General features: G+C 42.8%; 1 protein-coding gene across 28 annotated transcripts in view; it reads left to right on the top strand.

The window, feature by feature from the left end:
- Positions 1-20,984, top strand: part of LOC110531782 (nuclear factor 1 B-type) — a 94,426-nt gene that overhangs the window by 12,866 nt on the left and 60,576 nt on the right. For 23 of the 28 annotated variants that reach the window (XM_036987638.2, XM_036987633.2, XM_036987637.2 and 20 more), the window contains exon 2: positions 1,091-1,622. In XM_036987638.2, the coding sequence (XP_036843533.1) occupies positions 1,091-1,622 (532 nt within the window). Of the gene's footprint in view, positions 1-388; positions 734-1,090; positions 1,623-20,984 lie in introns of those variants that run through there. The other 5 variants (XM_090183889.1, XM_090183873.1, XM_090183882.1 and 2 more) reach the window with 2 other exon arrangements.

The following is a 20,984-nucleotide window of genomic DNA, read 5'->3' as shown; positions in this document are numbered from 1 at the left end:
AAACAAGCTATCTACACATAGGTCTACATGTGAGAGGAAAAACAAATCTAACCTGCCTACCTAAAGTGGATTTAGAAAGGATTTAATTCCCGCTTAGCACAAGGCATTCCAATGCCGCCCTTATTAAAGGAGTAGTGAAGGTACATAGAATCTGCAGGTTGTGCCAAGATGCCATTTTTATTGTCAACCTTGGTTAGATTTTTTTGAATGACTCTGAGTAAGTGCCATGCATCTATGAAAACACATTAAGGGACTTGGCGTGGGACTGCAAACATAGATTGGGACTATGTCAATAATGGCTCTAGGTTGAGGAATACTAAATGTTATTTTCCCTACCTTCTACTCCTTGCCTTTGGAACATGGAAGGTGACTGTGTTGAAGGATAAGGGGGGGGGGTTGAGGTTTCTCCTTTCCGCCCCTTCAGTTATGCAAGCATTTTTTACTACACTCTAGTTCCCCCCCTTCCAGACTATCCTTTCTCCGTTTCCAGTGAAGGGCAAGTACATGTTGGAATGTGGACAGTTTGATAAGAGAAATGCAAGTGTGAGAGGCGCTTGCTTCTTGTGCCAACAACGCAGCAGTCCTAGTCGGAGCATGCTCGGGGGAAACAGGAACTGCATCTGACTACATTCTATTGTGGTGTTGGCGGTTGTAATAAACACGGTGGCATCCTCGTCTCTTCGTCAACCTAGATTGTTATTTCTCGGTTGTAATCCCAGCCATATTGAAGATGGTAAAACTGCTTTTTTTCTCTGAACAGATTTGTCCTATAAACTCTCAGGCCAGATAGACTTGACTGTCTTATAGGAGTCAATATGTCGTGAAATTGTGGTTTGTCTACAGTACATCATTGTTTAATTTAGTTTTTGTCATTTTACTGTATTGTAACCACAAAATGCCTCACGTCAACTTGTGTACATGAGGTATTCTGTCAGCCTTTTCCTGTAACAATGTGAATGTGTATATGGGCTATTTATCTTCTGTTCAGGAAGACTTCTGGCTCAACTTTTGCGAAAAAGGTCACTTGACATGACTGTGCCAACTAACTTCTCTGATTCTCTTTATTTTCCGTCTTCCCCTTGCCTTTCAGGATGAATTTCATCCCTTCATCGAGGCACTTCTCCCTCACGTCCGTGCCATCGCCTACACGTGGTTCAACCTCCAGGCGAGGAAACGCAAGTACTTCAAGAAGCATGAGAAACGGATGTCCAAGGACGAGGAGCGTGTGGTCAAGGACGAACTGCTCAGCGAGAAGCCCGAGATCAAGCAGAAGTGGGCCTCCAGGCTCCTCGCCAAGCTCCGCAAGGACATCCGTCAGGAGTACCGCGAGGACTTTGTGCTCAGCGTGACAGGCAAGAAGCACCCGTGCTGTGTCCTCTCCAACCCTGACCAGAAGGGCAAGATCCGGCGGATCGACTGTTTGCGGCAGGCCGACAAGGTGTGGCGCTTGGACCTGGTCATGGTCATCCTGTTCAAAGGCATCCCGTTGGAAAGTACAGACGGAGAGCGCCTCATCAAGTCGTCGCATTGCACCAACCCAACACTTTGCGTCCAGCCGCATCACATAACAGTGTCGGTCAAGGAACTGGACTTGTTTCTAGCATACTATGTCCAGGACCAAGGTAGGTTGACTTACTGTGTGAATCACTGGTTGGGTGGGTGGAGTTTAGGGTTGGCCAAGGTCAAGTGTCATATCCGCTGCCATTTTGGCAGCCTCATTGGCTGGTTGGAGTGTCTCCACTATGGTGTCTTTAGAAGGAAGCTGGCCTGTCGTCAATGTAGATGAACACTGGGCACTCTTGCAAACAGGCATGTACATAAAAAAAACAATACAATACAACCAGTCAAAGAAAACATGAAATGCACACATATTTTGCACACACAGACAATAGAAGATTGGTTTGATCGTTTTCCAAATACCGCTGCATATTTTGGATGTGCTGTGCATTCTGTATTGTTTCGGCACACACAAGTTCTCTTTACAGAGACTTAATACATTATAGTGCTGCCAATTTACAAGTATTGTCATTTAATAGTCTCTGAATAAAGAGAGAGGGTTTTGCTCATGGACACAGATACAGTATGTGCTCACAAAATGGATTGTACATTTTTGGATCAGAAAACATAATTCAAATTGAAACAAATCATTTAAGGTGACGGGTAGGAATTGATGGTTTAGAAAAAGGGATTTGGGCAAAAAGGGAAATTTGTACATTTTGATTGATGTACAGTATTTGCTATTTTTATCCTGACAAATGTTGAAGTCTTGATCTTTGATTGGATCTTTAATATAGTTGTTGTAACAAGGAGTTCCTGCACTAGATTTTCATTAATAAATGTGGTTTGTTAAATGAACAAATGTGTTCCCTAAAATTCTGCATATAGTCAATTAATCAAATTGGCAAAATTTCTAAAATAGCTCATAAATAGATAACAATGGCAAAATATTTACATTACATCATTACATGATTCTTTGAGTAAGAAATTGCAAATGTATAGGACATTTAAAATTGAATGAGAACTTGTAATACAGAAATTAATGTAATGCCTATAAACTCAAAAGTAGTCATAGTATTTCTAGATGTTACGATAGAAAGTGATCTTTATATTGTTGTAAGAAGAGGAAACTGACAAGAACCCTCATTTTCTCAGACCAATACCGCACTGCGGATATATATTCTGGCAAATAAGGTTGCTTTGTTATTCAACCTCTTATTTATTTGCCACTTAACTTTTCTTTACTCCATGAACAACTATTCCCTTAACCTTTTGTTACATGTTTTTTTTTTTACAAGTGGGAATTTTGAAGTTATTTCGAACTCCCTGGCCCACAATAAATGCTCCAACGATAATGCCAACACATGCAGTAAGGTACCCGTCCGTAATGCATTGGCTGTTGGAGAAAAAACGCAGACAGTCTAGCTAGCTCATTGTCATGAAAGGCAGAGCCTCCATTTTGTGTTTGATAAGTGCCAGGGAAAGCAGAAGGCACAGCAGAGAGACCATAATGGTTGCCACTGGCACCATGGTTGGCATCAGACCCTCTTTTGTGTCTTTTGTAGGGCGCCGCTCATTCTCATGTCTAGTTTGCATCTGCCGCAATTGAACTGTTGTTAACAAATGAACAGTATCAGACAGCACACCACAAAATGTCTCAAAAATGGTCCACTGATATCATGTAAGGAATACGAATTTACAAAGCACACTACAGGTTGTGTTAATATAATTGGTTGAACTACAATGTGTATACATGCAGTTACCAAGTTGGGGAATCCTAGTATTTGAAAATATGTTTTTCAGTTATGAATATTTGTCCCAAGTGATGAAAAAGAATCAGCTTTTCCCATATTGGCAGCTTACCATATTTATTTTTAGAGTAGCCTAGATCCCATATAGCGAGCCTTTATTTGCAATAGGACTGACATTCTGTTCGCCATTTCTTTTGAATGAGACTTTCAAAAAATATATATATATTTTTTTTATGCTGCCGAGTATAGAGCAAAGGGCAGTCTTTGGCATGCCGTTACCAATGCCCAGCTTTCTAGACAATGTAGCCACATTGTGGTAGCGTGCGGGGGCGGGCGCCATTTTGTTTGCGCTGTGCCAGGCAGGCAGGGAAAACGCCAGTAATGGTTGTTAGAGGTTCCGAGGTTGGCATCAAACCCTCTTTGTCTGCTTGCAGCGTGCCTTTGATTCGTTGGTTGGCATCCGCAATGCAGTGGGCACGCTGGAAAGTTTCTGACTGTGGCAGAATGGGGACCGCCATGCTTTTGTTCTTCTGCAACTGCATGAAACAAACAAACAAACACAAAGAAGAAACCGCCAAACTGCTGCCAAGCTTTGACAGAATATGGCATTTCCGTTAATCGTTAGGAAAATAATATGTCATATGTCCCATGGTTTCTTAGATTTTTCACCTTATTACATTTCAACTTTAGTATTCTTCCAGGTGAATTATACATTTTTGTAATATGTAGCTACATTCAAATCTGTTAAGAGTAACCCTCTTAAACTATTTGGTGCCAGCTGTTTCTTTATGGCTTCTTATGTAATGTTTATGTAATGTTGAGTTTGAGCTATACATATTTATTAACTTTGCAGGGTTGATGCCCAAGAAAGGTCGCTGGCTCGGGGAGTGAGTGGGTAATTTTAGAGAGGTTTCTCAACCCGTTGTTGTCAGGAATAGATGCGCTTAGCTGGGCAAAGTCTGCCCTAGCAGCACCCATGTGCATGCCCAGATGAATGCCAGCTGGAAGGGGGTTGGGGGTTGGGGGCAGGGTGTGGGGGTTGTGGGAGCCATTGTGCCAACCTGCCAGTCTTTTTCAATGGAAACCCACTGGCATGGGATAATACCCTTCGCCATGTGCTGGCGCTAGCTGCTGAAACTAGTAACCACCTTGTGTTCATCAAACATTTCTCGTTCGTATTGTAATTTAGATGATTTTTTTTGTTCCGTTGTGGGTGTTTCGCATATCAAATATTTCTTATAATACTATTCGATTTGCTCAAGTCAGGACACGGAGATAGGGCATCTGTTCATTCAGTTTCATCACCGTTTCACAAGCACAAGGTACCATTGTGCTTATCATATATGAACACTTGAGGATACTGTAGACTTATTTGTCCAAATATTAAAATAAGAACGCACACCATTTACTCAACCCAAAGCTCTTGATTTCCATGAGATTTCTGATAATTATCTGGGTCCCTATAGTAGCTAAACAGTGATTGTGATGACTAAGGGAACATTTTGAGGAAGGCTTTGAATTTTTTTTTATCCCAATGCCAGATCCCTCAGTGGATTTAGTAGATTCTGCAGTATTTATTTAGTATTTATCTGACTTGGAATACCCTTTTGTTACGCTTTGTGTTTGTTCTGATGTAGGCTAGGAGGAACGCTATTGTTGAAATATAATCAGAGCCTCAAAAGACCAGTTATTTAATATGAATGAAGGGCCTCTTATACATGAAGGGCCTGTCTGAGTGCTTCTCTTTTAGATAGCTGGCTGAGGTCCCCGCCGATGTTTTACCCCACTAATGAGTACTGTGAAAGAGAACTGATGTCTATAAAGCTTGTGTCCCAAAGTTGTTAATTTGTCTGATTTAGCTTTTAATTTAATTTAAGTTCGAATTTCATAATAATTGCATAATTTTTTTCCCATCCAAAATGAGTCTTGTAAAAAATTCATTCAACTTTTAAGGAGATCAGTGATCTCCGAGTTCATGTTAAAGAAGAAAACGACATAACTCGTAGCCAGTGAAAGAACAGGCTTGGTTGATCCACGGTAGGATCCCATGAGGTCAAGGGCCAAGTCCCTTCCCCATTATCCTAGTGCTGAAAGTTAACATGGTCGTAAAAACATAGTCATATTTTCACTTCTTTAAACCTTCCCCCATTTCATTCTTCAAACTTTTTTTGACAGTCCTGATAGGTCCTGGATCCGGATGGATTACCCTCTAATACGGTTTGCCATGTTAAAACAACGGCTCTGTTTTACGATAGCCAGACCATGGAATGGAACGCCTTGACCTTGGCTAAGAGATGTGGTGGGGTGTCCACTGAAGTTTTATTGCGCAAAACAGATCTGTGAAAACACATGGTTGGCCCCAAAGCGCGTGAGTGGCGTAGGGAGCTTTTGGCCTAAGGGGGTGATGGGGGACTACCTACAAAGCACCCCCCCCCCCCTTTGAACCCAACAATTGGGGTCAGCCGTCGTGCTTCCCAGACCACCAGCAGTCCCCTGACAACCATTTGTCAGTCTGCGCCCCTCCCCCTGTCCGCATGTCAGGTTTTCGAATCAGTGAGTGGGAGAGGCAGCAGAAGACGTGCTCCCTCCCAGGTTGGCAGGGTGTCAATGTTGGTTGGTTGTCTTCTCTGGTCATTGGCCGGCTGGTTGCTCTGCACTGCGTGGGGTAGCGCTTTGAGCTGTGTGCCCCTCGTTTTCCAGCTGGCTGCATTTGAGGCATGGTCAGGGGGAGTGAGTTTGACCTCTCGACCTCTGGGTCACAGCGGAGGTCTGTGGCTAAGCACTACATCCCCCCCCCTCTTTCCCTCCCTCCCTTCTTCCTCCTCCTTTCTCCTCCTCTGCCACCAAGAGTTGCGGCACACTGCCCAGCCCTCTCTGACTGACTCTCCGTCAAGTCACCCCCAGACTCCTGTGACAGCTGCTTCAGGCCCAGGGCTCATAGCCAGAGAAGGATGGCTGGGAGGATGCCAGTAGCGGGAAACTAAATCGTTGCAGGCACACAGTGTTAAGGACACCACCATTCCATGTTTAAAAAAAAAATTGTGGTTAGGATGACAAAGAGCTGTTTTGTTAGTACAGTACAGTAGTCCACTTATTGTTTGAGTTCCGTCAATAGAAGCATGGTTGACCTTTGGATGAGACTTGTTTTTATGTACAGTACAAATTCACTATATTGAACGTGTAGAGGGATGGTTTGTTCACATTTAAAATAGGTTTTTAAAGTGTAAATTATGCAACAAACAAATTCCTAGTTCCAATGTAACAGAGGAGTCTTTCGTCCTGAATTTAACTAAGACATTCTGTGAAGGCTTTGTTCAGTGTGAACCACACAAACCTGTGCTGCTCAGCTCTGGCTCGTCTCATCAGTATGCTGTTGGGCCTGCGGTGAATATCTTACTCGGAGCCATAACCTATCGAACACATTCTCCCAGTCTAATCCACTTAGAACAGGTTCCTCTCAGCGCTGCTGCCCACTTTATTGATTTCCTCTTCCTGCTAAACGTCCCTCCCCCTTCTCTCTGCTACTCTACTCTTCTACCCTGTTGCTGTGTAAATGATGTGGTCTTACTTTCAGCTACATTTAGTGTTGGTAAAGCTCTCTCTTTTTAATTCATTATTTTCTTTCTTTCTCCTCCTTTGTTTATGGTCTTTGCCCTGCACTCTCCGACGCCAACTCTGGTTCTCTGAAACCAGGTTTTTACCACGCAGTATCAGCCGCATGGCATTAGCACCAGAGTTTTGCTCTAGCAAATATCTCAAGGCTTTAAACAACCCATGTTACCTCCTTAGCCCTCTTTTGTGTGCACCGTGTACATAAATCTCCATGGAAACAAGACAACTCCATGTAGAGGTCACAGCCCTATGCGGATGCCTGCTTCTCAGCCAACTTCATCACTCATTTTCACTCTCCAAAAGGAATCCGAAAATGTGGCCCTGTAACTGATATGAGAAATGTGGAACTCCTTTAGCACCTCTAGGCTTTTTGTGGTGTTTTTGATCAATGTAACAGTGCAGGTGAAGACAGGAGTCTGATTGGAGAAAGAAGTTCAGAATTTCTTCTAGAAGTTGACACAGTTTGTAGGCTAAATCCTGATTTTTCTGTGGGTTCCAATAGTGGTCAGCTCATAGAAATAGAAATAGAACACAATTATATATATGTACTATATTATACACTGAGTGTACAAAACATTAAGAACACCTTCCTAATAACTGTTGAGCACCCCAGCAGTGTTGCAGTTCTTGACACAAACCGGTGCGCTTGACACCTATAACCATACCCCATTCAAAGGCACTTCAATCTTTTGTCTTGCCCATTCCATGTCTCAATTGTCCCATGGCTTAAAAATCCTTATTTAACCTGTCTCCTCCCCTTCATCTACACTAATTGAAGTGGCTTTAACATCAATAAGGCATCATATTCTGACCAGGATTCACATCATGGAAAGAGCAGGTGTTCATAATGATTTGTACACTCAGTGTATATAGTTTATCTTATGGTTAAGCTCCATCAGAGTTTCCCAGGCTTTGTGAGGTTAGCCGAATACATTTCAGCCCCCCCTGAGACCACTTGACAGGAGGGCTAGTGCCACCCCCTCCTCCTAGCTAGTCCCTGCCCCATCAACCAGCCCTCCCAAATGAAGACAAATGGGTACATTGACCCCCTGTCCCACACCGCAAATTGTACACTACCTCACTGTCCTGGCTTACAAAGACGCTGCTGCTGCCTCGACTATTACCATCCAACGGCTGCAGTCTGCTCTACTCTGTTCTGCTCTATTCTACTCTGTTCTACACTAATCTATTCTGCTCTACTCTACTCTATTCTACTCTACTCTGCTCTACGCTACTCTAATTTACTCTGCTCTACTCTATTCTACTCTACGCTAATCTATTCTACTCTGCTCTACGCTACTCTAATTTACTCTGCTCTACTCTATTCTACTCTACGCTAATCTATTCTACTCTGCTCTACGCTACTCTAATTTACTCTACTCTACTCTATTCTACTCTACTCTGCTCTACGCTACTCTAATTTACTCTGCTCTACTCTATTCTACTCTACGCTAATCTATTCTACTCTGCTCTACGCTACTCTAATTTACTCTGCTCTACTCTATTCTACTCTACGCTAATCTATTCTACTCTGCTCTACGCTACTCTAATTTACTCTACTCTACTCTATTCTACTCTACTCTGCTCTACGCTACTCTAATTTACTCTGCTCTACTCTATTCTACTCTACGCTAATCTATTCTACTCTGCTCTACTCTATTCTGCGCTACTCTATTCTACTCTGCTCTACTCTATTCTACTCTGCTCTAGTCTGCTCTATTCTACTCTACTCTACTGTATTCTGTGCTACTCTATTCTGCTCTGCTCTACTCTACTTTACTTTGCTCTATTCTATTCTATGCTACTTTACTCTACTTTACTCTGCTCTACTCTATTCTACTCTGCGCTACTCTATTCTGCGCTACTCTATTCTGCTCTACTCTATTCTACGCTACTTTACTCTACTCTTCTCTGCTCTGCTCTACTCTGCTCTACTCTACTCTATTCTACTCTACCTCCCTCTTCTACTCTTTCCTTCTCTCCTCTCTTCGACCTGACAGTCTGCCTGCCTACCAGGCCTTATCTGACAGCTGTGATTATGGATTTGAGCTAAAGAGAGAGCGAGAGCAATAGAGCAAAATATCAGAGGGGAAAGACGGAGGAGGATGAAAAGAGAGAAGGAGCTATGTAGACCAACATTTAGAACCAGAAAGTAAAAGTATATTATAGAATACTGGCCAGATATTCCGATACAGAGAGCGATAGAAGCATGGGAGAAGCATTCCTTCAATGTAAACTGTCTTTCAGATTGAGAGCGTGCAAAACCAATGTGCATCTTTCATCAAGCTAAAGAATAGGGGAAAAAATAAAGGGGTGAGGGTGGGGGGCAGGAAGGGCCAGACAATCGGGGGAGGTTTCCAGGGAGACGGTTACTTCCCCGTACCCCCTCCCGCTTTCCCCATCAGACTCTTTTCATTTGGGACAGGCCCGATCAGAGGTCTAGAGTGATGGTAGTCTTGTCTTTTGTCTGCATGTACAGTACCCCCGTCATTGTAGGAGTTGCCAGGTTTAGGACGGATAGAGAAAAGGGAACCCATTACAGTGTTTGTGTGTGAGTGTGTCTCTGCTTGTGAGCGAGCGTGTGCCTGGTTGTGCGTGTGTGTACACGCATGTATGCATGCATGTGTGTTTGTGTGTTGGGGCTAAGTGTATACTGCATGTTGTTTGTAGGGTGAATCCCCAGTGGAATGCTGGATAATGTCATCCCTTGGGTCAAAGAAAGGATATAGCTTCTGGGGCTTGGGAATGGGTGTTTGGTATCAGTTAGCGCCCCATTGAGTTGTCAAATTCTGTAGAGACCCTCTGCTCCTCCCTCACAGATGTCTGTGGCACTAAAACCAGTCTCCTGACATTTAAGATTGAACTAAAACCACCCTCCTGACATTAAGATTGAAATAAAACCAGTCTGATATTAGGATTTAAAAACAAATTCAACACAGCAGTGTAGCTAAGTATTTTGACTGGTGCGATTACCCAACATCCAAACGCTATTCACACCTTTAGAAGTCTAATTTAAAGCAGTAGGATCAGGCAAAACTGTTAACAAATCGTATCGTGTGTAATATGCGGCCATGACCTACGTACATTGCCACTTATTTTTCGTTGACCTTTTTCAAAATGAATCAGCAACAAATCGGGGGTAAAAAATGAATATGTTAAAGCCATGGTGATTTACTGAAGCTCAGTGCTTCTGCTGACATGACTAAAAAAGACTTGAATATTCATGATATTCAACACATTTGTTCTACATGATAGAAAAGATGAATACATAAAAATAAAAAATCTGATTTTCTATGATTGGGAAGCAGATTTCCCTGAAACGTGTTCTAGTTGCGTGTGGACATCCTGTAGGGTGGAACAAGCAGAAAATGAATCCCAAATCAGTGTAACTACAGATGTCAGAGTATGTCTGGACAGCTACTTTCCCCCTGTGATAATCATATCCTGTTTTCACACAGCGAGAGACACACATACAACCCCCCCCCCCCCTTCTACCACCCACACACACACACACACACACACACACAAGGAGAGACACAGATTTTCCAGTTGGAAGTTAAGCCTACAGGAAGAGAGAGATTGGTGCAGAGGAGGGAGATATTCAAATTTAACGAAAACGTCTATTTCAAGTATAACCAAGAATACGTACATGAAGTCAGGCATGAGAAGATATGTGAGGACCAACATTTGAGTCAAATAAACACAAGAAAAAAATAACATCTGATCTGGTCATTATCTAAATTCAGCATTAACATACACTTTTTCCTCCACCACATTAGCCAAGTATGTTTAATGCCATACTCGGCCTACTGCCATAATCAGTTTAATAATATGAAATTATTAGTGTTCATGTTGTCATGTTTCACCTTACTCTGATTATCTTAATCGTCGTAAGGTTATTATTAGAGTAAGCATACGTAAATTAAAACACCTGGATTTTTGAGCAATCTTTCAAATTAGTAGGACAAGTAAACGCCTTATTCGCCTTATTCAGTTCCAGCTGCATATTTGTTCTGCGCATGTGCTAGTGAATAGTGTCTTAATAATAAGGGAGTCTTTTTGCACCAGGTATGGTTGTTAAACATTTGCCAGATGTAAGTTTAAGCCTCCCTATTTTGCATGAGCGAAGTGAGTTTGGAGAAACTGAAAGTATGCATCATATAAATAGTTTTCACATACAAACTCTATATGTCCGAACTCAGAATAAAAAATAACATGGTCACTGTTTTTATTTTGATTGCCGATTTTCTGCATTTATCGAAGTCCCTGCTTTCAGATTTGTCCATGGAAACAGGATTATTAGGGAAATTGTTCTTCTTGCAAAGCATATAAACATTTCAATCAAACTATTATATGAATCTGAGTATTCACAAAAATTATAGTATTGTGTGCATGTAAACGTACACATTCTGTGACTGACTCTATATGCTAAATATTTGAAAGACCCTAAGAAACCACCATTATCATCACTGGTAGGTCTTGATAGATAACTGTTAGATGATAAAACGTGGTTCAACCGCTCTCTGTGTTTTGAGGAGCCAAGTGGAATGGCGTCAGGACGATGTGATTAAAGCAGCCGCTGCTATGCTAACAACTAACGGAGGTCGCTAATGAAACCCGGGATTTTACGAGGAAGAATGAGGTCTCGAAATGATACTTTGCATGGAAAGGATATACGTCCTGCCGCTGGATAACTCAAACGTTTCTCAAATGGAATTCCCTGCCTTGGCTGTCATTGGATTCCAGCAGTTTTTGGGTGAAGACTGCTGACCTGGAGAAATACCTCCACACATGCACAAAAGTGTATGCACGGAATTGTGTGTCTGGGGAAGTCTATTTAACCAATTGTGTTTGTTGAAGAGTCTGGAAACTTAATATTGCAGATAGATTGTAGCTTCCATCAATGTATTTGTCTGCATAATTTTTGTAAATATATACAGTACCAGTCAAAAGTTTGGACACCTACTCATTCCAAGGTTTTTCTTTATTTTTACTATTTTCTACATTGTAGAATATTAGTGAAGACATCAAAACTATGAAATAACACATATGGAATCATGTAGTAATCAAACAAGTGTTAAACAAATCAAAGTATATTTTATATTTGAGATTCTTCAAAGTTGCCACCCTTTGCCTTGATGACAGCTTTGCACACTCTTGGCATTCTCTCAACCAGCTTTGTGAGAAATGCTTTTCCAACAGTCTTGTTTTTAAGCTCTGGATTTATAACCCCTTGATATTATTGTTGGATCTGATTTTAACAGCTAACATTTCGATGGCAATAATAAATAGATATGCCGATAGTGGACAACCTTGTTTTACTCCTCTTGACAGTTTAAAACTTTGTGATAAGAAGCCATTATTTCCCATTTTACACCTAGGGTTACCATACAACTTTAATCCATTTTATAAGAGATTCTCAAAACTTGAAATATTCCAGGCATTTATATATAAACTCCAGTCATATTTTATAAAAACGCCTTTTCAAAGGCAGCTATGGATACCAGACCTGGTTTCCCAGATTTTTCATAGGAAAAACTATTCATTCCTCTATTGGATCAGGCATAAATAACCATGCAAAATACACTCAACTTAAATTGAAAGAGATGCTGTTTGGAAACACTGATGGAGGTCAAACAGTTAGGTTCTTATCAGGATAATTCAAGGTGCCGAACTGGCCAGTCTAATAGCATTCATAAACTCTTCAATGGCTGATAAATTATAGCGTCACAGACGAACATTGAGCTTCATGGAAGTGGATTTTCCCAATCTGATGGCTAAGTTTATCTACATCTCAAAACTGTCAGAGTGCAAATCAATCATTTTGCGATGTCATGGTAAACGGTTAGACATGGTTTGTGTTGGTATGACCTCAGGATCATATGGAAGGAGAGGGTGAGTCGAGGCAATTCCCTGCCATTTCTCCCAGGGACTATGCATGTGATGTAGCCCTCTGAACTAAAGCCTAGGCATCAACTCGGGGAACTAACGCAAGTCTTCACGTGTCAGGCACGTTTACTCATCCAACAAGTGTACAGTGCATTCGGAAAGTATTCAGAACCCTTGACTTTTTCCACATTTTGTTATGTTACAGCCTTATTCTAAAATTGATGAGGACATGTTTTTATTTAATAAATCTACACACAATATCCCATAATGACAAAGCGAAAACAGGTTTTTAGAAATGTTTGCAAATGTATTACAAATAAAAAACAGAGATAGCTTATTTACATAAGTATTCACACCCTTTGCTATGAGCCTTGAAATTTAGCTCAGGTGCATCCTGTTTCCATTGATCATCCTTGATGTTTCTACAACTTGACTGGAGTCCACCTGTGCTAAATTCTAGTGATTGGCCATAATTTGGAAAGGCACACACCTGTCTATATAAGGTCCGACAGTTGACAGTGCATGTCGGAGCAAAAACCAAGCCATGAGGTTCGAAGGAATTGTCCGTAGAGCTCCGAGACAGGATTGTGTCAAGGCACAGATCTGGGGAAGGTCACCAAAAAATGTCTGCAGCTTTGAAGGTCCCCAAGAATGCAGTGGTCTCCATCATTCTTAAATGGAAGATCTTTGTAACCACCAAGACTCTTTCTAGAGCTGGCCACCAGGCCAAACTGAGCAATCGGGGGAGAAGGGCCTTGGCCAGGGAGGTGACCAAGAACCCGATGGTCACTCTGACAGAGCTCCAGAGTTCCTCTGTGAAGATGGGAGAACCTTCCAGAAGGAAAACCATCTCTGCAGCACTCCACCAATCAGGCCTTTATGGTAGAGTGGCCAGATGGAAGCCGCTCCTCAGTAAAAGGAACAAGACAGCCTACCTGGAGTTTGCCAAAGGCACATAAAGACTCTTAGACCATGAGAAACAAGATTGTCTGGTCTGATGAAACCAAGATTGAACTCTTTGGCCTGAATGCCAAGCGTCACATTTGGAGGAAACCTGGCACCATCCATACGGTGAAGCATGGTGGTGGCAGTATCATTCTGTAGGGAGAATAGTCAGGATCGAGGGAAAGATGAACAGAGCAAAGTACAGAGATATCCTTAATGAAAACTTGCTCCAGAGTGCTCAGGACCTCAGACTGGGGTGAAGGTTCACCTTCCAACAGGACACGCCCCTAAGCACACAGCCAAGACAATGCAGGACAGGCTTCGAGACAAGCCTCCAAATGTCCTTGAGTGGCCCAGCCAGAGCCTGGACTTGAACCCGATTGAACATCTCTGGATAGACTTGAAAATAGCTGTGCAGCGGCGCTCTCCATTCAATCTGACAGAGCTTGAGAGGATCTGCAGAGAAGAATGGGAGAAACTCCCCAAATACAAATCAAAACAAATTTGATTTGTCACATGCGCTGAATACAACAGGTGTAGAGCTTACAGTGAAGTGCTTAGTTACAAGCCCTTAACCAATGATGCAGTTTTAAGAAAATAACAACAACAACAAAAATTAAGAAAAAAGTAAGAAATAAGAAAAACAAATAATTAAAGAGCAGCAGTGAATAACAATAGCGGGGCTATATACAAGGGGTACCGGTACAGAGTCAGTGTGTCAATGTGCGGGGGCACCGGTGTCGAGGTAATTGAGATAATTATGTACATGCAAGTCGTTGTTAAAGTGGCTATGCATAGATAATAACAGAGAGTAGTAGCAGCGTGGGGCGGTGGGGGGTGCAAATAATCTGGGTAGCTATTTGATTAGCTGTTCAGGAGACTTATGGCTTGGGGTAGAAGCTGTTTAGAAGCCTCTTGGACCTAGACTTGGCGCTCCGGTATCTTTTGTCGTGCGGTAGCAGAGAGAACAGTATGACAAGGGTGGCTAGAGTCTTTTACGATTTTTAGGGCCTTCCTCTGACAGCGCCTGGTATATAGGTCCTGGATGGCAGGAAGCTTGGCCCCGGTGATGTACTAGGCCGTATGCACTACCCTCTGTAGTGCCTTGCGGTCGGAGGCCGAGCAATTGCCATTCCAGGCAGTGATGCAACCCGTCAGGATGCTCTCGATGGTGCAGCTGTAAACTCTTGAGGATCTGAGGACCCATGCCAAATCTTTTCAGTGTCCTGAGGGGGTATAGGCTTTGTCGTGCCCTCTTCATGACTGTCTTGGTGTGCTTGGACCATGTTAGTTTGTTGTTGATGTGGACGCCAAGGAACTTGACGCTCTCAACCTGCTCCACTACAGACCCGTCAATGAGAATGGGGGCGTGCTCTGTCCTCTTTTTCCTGTAGTCCACAATTATCTCCTTTGTCTTGATCACATTGAGGGAGAGGTTGTTGTCCTTGCACCACATGGTCAGGTCTCTGACCTCCTCCCTATAGGCTATCTCATCGTTGTCAGTGATCAGGCCTACCACTGTTGATCAAGACACTGTTGATCATATAGGCAGCTACGAAAAAAACTGATGAAAACTCTCTGGGTAAATAGTGAGGTCTGCAGCTTATCATAAAATACTCCACCTCAGGCGAGCAAAACTTTGAGACTTCCTTAGATATCGTGCACCAACTGTTGTTTACATAAATGCATAGGCCCCTGTCCCGTGTCTTACCAGAGGCTGATGTTCTGTCTTGCCGATAGTGTATATTAATGTCGTCGTTCATCCACGACTTGGTGAAGCATAAAGTATTAGTTTTTAATGTCCAATTGGTAGGATATACGTGCTTTCAGTTCGTCCCATTTATTTTCTAGCGATTGAACGTTAGCTAGCAGAACGGGGGGCAAGGGCAGATTAGCCACTCGTCGCCTGGTCTTCACAAGGCACCCTGATCTTTGCCTCGGAATCGCTGTTTCCTTCTCCAGCGAATCAGGTGTGCCAAGCTTATAGTGTCATACCCAAGAAGACTCGAGGCTGTAATCGCTGCCAAAGGTACTTCAACAAAGTACTGAGGACAGGGTCTGAATACTTATGTAAATGTGATATTTAAACTGTTTTTGCTTTGTCATTATGGGATATTGTGTGTCGATTGGTGAGGGGAAATAAACAATTTAATCTATTTTAGAATAAGGCTGTAACGTAACGTAACAAAATGTGGAAAAGTCAAGGGGTCTGAATACTTTCCGAATGCACTGTATGTGCTCCACCAAACCAACTCTTACAATGGAATAATAAGGCAGATAAAGCCACAAAAAGGGCATTTATGACAAATGGCAGCAGCTGTTCAAACTAATCTCTCTGTAGCTTTCACAAATGGTGTCCAATTAACAATGAGCCACTGTGGGGTCCTAATCCACGCTGTAGCCATTCTGCACTGCAGCCAATCCGCACTGCAGTCTGCAGCCACCTTCTGGCCGGGGAAACTCTATGCTCCGCCTGTTGAGTTCCATGGATTGGACTGGAGGATGTGCGAGCCAACTCTGGCTTCAGAGTTGGGGGACTTTAGCCTGCTAAACTTAAGCCTAGGGATTAACGTGGGGAGCTAATGGAAGTTGGCTATGTTCTATTTCCGTGGATAGGAATGTGAATGAGTGCTCCCCTTACCGTTTTTTAGTTCTCGTGTCTTTGGGTCACATTTCCAGTAGTTCTACAGTGATAAACTGATGATTTCTCTGGAAACCTCCAACCCACTCCTGAAACTGTTAGACTATCACAATGTCCCTAGACAACACTGAGTGTTCACACACATCATGTTTCCAACAGGCTACTGGGAGTAATTGTTGTCGGAAAATATCTTGTTTGGATGGGAACTGTATTGGATTTACTCTTAACCTACAATAATAGCTCTTGTCATAACATGTATTGACCTTTCTTCATAAATATGAATCAGTCTGCATTGGTGTTGGTCAATCCTTGTTACCAGTCATACAGTTGGTGTTGGTCAATCCTTGTTACCAGTCATACAGTTGGTGTTGGTCAACCCTTGTTACCAGTCATACAGTTGGTGTTGGTCAATCCTTGTTACCAGTCATACAGTTGGTGTTGGTCAATCCTTGTTACCAGTCATACAGTTGGTGTTGGTCAATCCTTGTTACCAATCATACAGTTGGTTTTGGTCAATCCTTGTTACCAGTCATACAGATGGTGTTGGTCAATCCTTGTTACCAGTCATACAGTTGGTGTTGGTCAGTCCTTGTTACCAGTCATACAGTTGGTGTTGGTCAATCCTTGTTACCAATCATCAAGTTGGTTTTGGTCAATCCTTGTTACCAATCATACAGTTGGTTTTGGTCAATCCTTGTTACCAGTCATACAGTTGGTGTTGGTCAATCCTTGTTACCAGTCATACAGTTGGTGTTGGTCAATCCTTGTTACCAATCATACAGTTGGTTTTGGTCAATCCTTGTTACCAGTCATACAGTTGGTTTTGGTCAATCCTTGTTACCAGTCATACAGTTGCAACCTGTTTCTTTCCCAACTCAACTCCGCTTCCACCACGTTCTCCATTTATGATTCCACACCATTTTACTCTTAATTCCTACTAATCATCAGTCCATAGAATACAGAGCATCTATTTAATTATACACAGCTACGAACGCCTGCCTTGTCCCAGTTGGTGATCTCTTGGTCATCATCCAAGAGAAAGCCAACAAGCAGAAGCTTGAAAACCTGTCACTGTCGGAGGACTCGGGTAAGTGCAGACATGGCTCTCCTCCCTTCCAAATGACACAGAGTAACTGGTGGAATGTCAATGAAATGAAATGGAGAGAGCTGGAAAGAAATGAAATGAAAATGGGTTTTGGTAGTGAGGCCTGGCACTGGCAGAGGGCCTCAAGGGCAGTGCCAACTACTATGAATGGGGAAAACTACTAGAGAGAAAAAAATTGTTTGGGCTTTTTTCACTCCAAGAATAATTAACCGCGTCCATGCAGCCCTTCTGGTCATGGCGCTTAGCCCTGTTGGACAAAGCCACAAGTCACTGTAGCAGGCTAGCAGCAACAGCCCATTTCCACGTGGAGATCGATAAGGAGAGGGTGTAAAAGGAGGGGGGTGCAAGGCAGTTTCAGCTAGCTACTGAAATGATGAAAGTATGGAGGGGGGTTAGTGGCTGAATGTCATAAATCTCTGGAGATGGTATACTGTAGGTATCAAAGCATACCGGGACTGAGAGGTGTGAGATCGGGGGGAGGGGTTACATGATGGAGAGAGCACCCTGGCTGGTTAGATATATGTTTATATATAGGGAGGGACTCAACTCCGACTGAAAGTTCAGAGCAGGACACGAGAGACATACGTTTCATATCACATGCGCCCTGTCACGTACACCACACTGTAAACTCAGACACTGGTTCTTCATGCATTTTACTGTGATGCATTTCATTTTACTGTGCAACGTGGGCTTGAAAGTGCATGTCATGTCCATGGAAAGGGAACCGGTTTGATATACCTACTATCTGTATGTGTCCCGATCTGCTTTGAAGTTGCATTGATAACTCGTTGAACTTATTTGTTGAGGTGAATATAATCATAAAAAAATAAAAAAATAAAAGAGCACTTAATCTCATCTCCCTTTCATTGTCAGAACTGGCATAGGAGAAAATCCAGTAAACAATTATCATCGTAGTTGATCAGCAAATTCTCAGCCCTGAGACATGAAACAGAAGAAAGCCCCATTGACAGAGATTTGCTCACCAGTCTTTGCGCTGATCTTTAAGAAAAGACTTAGTGTTGCCGCCAGCCAATAAGCCCTCCCCCCCCCCCTCCTCTCCCTCACTTCTACCGTCTATATGTCTGTATTGTAGGGGTGCGACGGTGTGTGTGTGTGTGTGTGTATAATCGGAGGCTGCGACGGTGTATGTATCTGTGTGTGTGTATTGTCGGGGTGACTCTGTCCCATGCTCTTAGGCGGGCGGCGGGCCCTGCACGGGGCTGAAAAGAGGGAGCCGTCACCTGCCAGACAAGAGGAATGTTAATGCCGTGGCCCTGGTAATGGGATTTAGTACACACCGTCTATGAGGAGGCGATCAGGGACTCCCTCTTATTGTTCCCCATACCGGACTGGGACCTCTCAATAGAAGACGTGTCTGTGTTTATACAACCACTCACATCTCAATAAAGACTGTTTACAATGTGTGTGTTTGTGTGTGTGTGAGCGAGGGAGAGAGTGTTTGTGTTTGTGGGTGGGGGTGTCTTTGTGAATCTGTGCACATGTGTGTTTAAGACAGAGAAAGTGGGAGGGGGTGTGTGGGCTTGTCTTTATCTCTATGGGAAAAGGTCTTTATGTCAGGGTTTGATGGTAGCTAGTTAATCTCCTCTGGGTTATATACAGGTAACTGCCAAAATAAAGGAAACACTTGAGTAAATGAGGGATACAAAGTATATTGAAAGCAGGTGCTTCCACAAAGTGTGCTTCCTGAGTTAAACAATTAAAACCTCCCATCATGCTTAGGGACATGTATAAAAATGCCCAGTTGCCCATTGTTTTGGCTACCGTGTCTAGTAGAAGAGATCTCCTTGAAAAAGGGGTCTCAAAGGAGCATAGTAGGTTTATAGAGGTGTGTGTCCTAGTCACCAGATCTCAACCCAACACTTATGGGAGATCTGGAGTTTCTTGTGGAAGAATGGTGTCGCATCCCTCCAATAGAATTCCAGACACTTGTAGAACCTATGCTTATGGTGGCCCAATGGCCTATTAAGACATTATGTTGGTGTTTCCTTTATTTTGCCAGTTACCAGGTCTATTGTCTATCTAGGTCAGTGGGTTACTTTATATGTAGGTGTGTCATATTCCTTGCATGTAAGTCCCATACTCATTATTTTGCACCTAATTATGCTAATGCTAAGCTCTAGCTAAGTATTGCAATTAAGTTCAAATTGTGATTAGCTGCCTCCGGACACCAAAGAAAACTTTGTAGGCATCCAAAACGATACAGGGAATTTGTATGCTTTTTACTCAACCCTTTGAAAACTTTGTCAGAAAATTATTAGTAAAAAAACAACTCCCAGCTTAAGTTTCAGGGATTTAATGTTTGTTATAAAACATCCATGTCGTTTTGAAGGTCAGAAGTAAGATGGGGTACTGTTTTTAGGGCGGAACAAACAGTATGTTAACTGGTACCATTATGGGAGGTAATGGCTCTGTGTTTGTGTCTGGGGCAAGAAGTAGAATCAACCCTCGCCGCCCCAGACATACTTGTTCCCCTCGCTCCCCTTTTCTGGGCCTCTCTCGCTATTTCCACTAAGTGATGGCTTGAGCTGTTTAAATGTCTCTCCGCTAAAATGACCTAAATTCCTTCATATTCACCTCAGAAGACCCCTGCCTTAGCAACCAACCCTGCTGTTTCCCTCTTCCTATGTGAGCTTGGTTAGAAGCTAATGTATGGTTTGTCTGTGTGTAAAAGTTCCTTCCTGTACATGAGGAAACTAAGAAAACAACCCCACCCCCTCTCCCCTCCGACCGTTCCTCCGAACAGAGCGAGCTGCACAAACAATGACAGTCTTCTTTTTAAGGCTTTTGGCAGGGTGACTTGTTGTGGTTAGATAAATAGTTATTTAATCGTGTTTAATCTGTGTTAAAACTGAGGCGTTTGGAACAATTACCTCGTGCGGGTTTCCCCAACAGCTGTTCTGTAGCTTTTTAACACGTTTTCCCAAATAGAGAGCGCTTGTCCTTTTTAAGGGTTCTCTCTAGGTGAGTGGAAATAAAATAAAAGCCTTATGGAAACTGAAACTGCCCTTTTATCCTGATGAGGAAGTCAGTATTCACATTCCTTTTAGAACGCATGCCAGGATGACCTTTCTTCTAGTGATAGTATTCCTCATGTCTTTTTCAACCTGTTTGAACCCGTTTTCAAACTAGTATCGGCTCAAGTCAAAAATGAAAGTTAAACACCTCGCACCACTAGAGACCTTTTTTCAGCACACATCTCAAAGTTGCTGGCTTGATAATGGACACCGCCATAATTTCCCCTCTTTCCTTGCCTGCCAGCTGTGTGCTATTGCATAAACGACGGTCTGCATGGGCACCTTTGGGCTAGCAGAGCTGTCCGTGGGTTTGTACCTGCTCCAAGCAGATGTTGTTGGAACTGGCGCCCGGAGTCAAACATAGGAGCCAACCAGTGACTTCGACTTCAGGAAGAGTTCAGTAATTGGAGGAGAGCACTTTGTGAATGCTATTTTTTACCGTATAAGGGAACTCCGAAAATATATGCACGCACGTATACATAGGTTCCAGAATTCAGCACAAATACAGT

This window comes from Oncorhynchus mykiss, chromosome 9 (genome assembly GCF_057628025.1).
Source record: "Oncorhynchus mykiss isolate SJ-2025 chromosome 9, ASM5762802v1, whole genome shotgun sequence".
NCBI lineage: Eukaryota > Metazoa > Chordata > Actinopteri > Salmoniformes > Salmonidae > Oncorhynchus > Oncorhynchus mykiss.
This window is presented reverse-complemented; position numbering and strand designations above follow the sequence as displayed.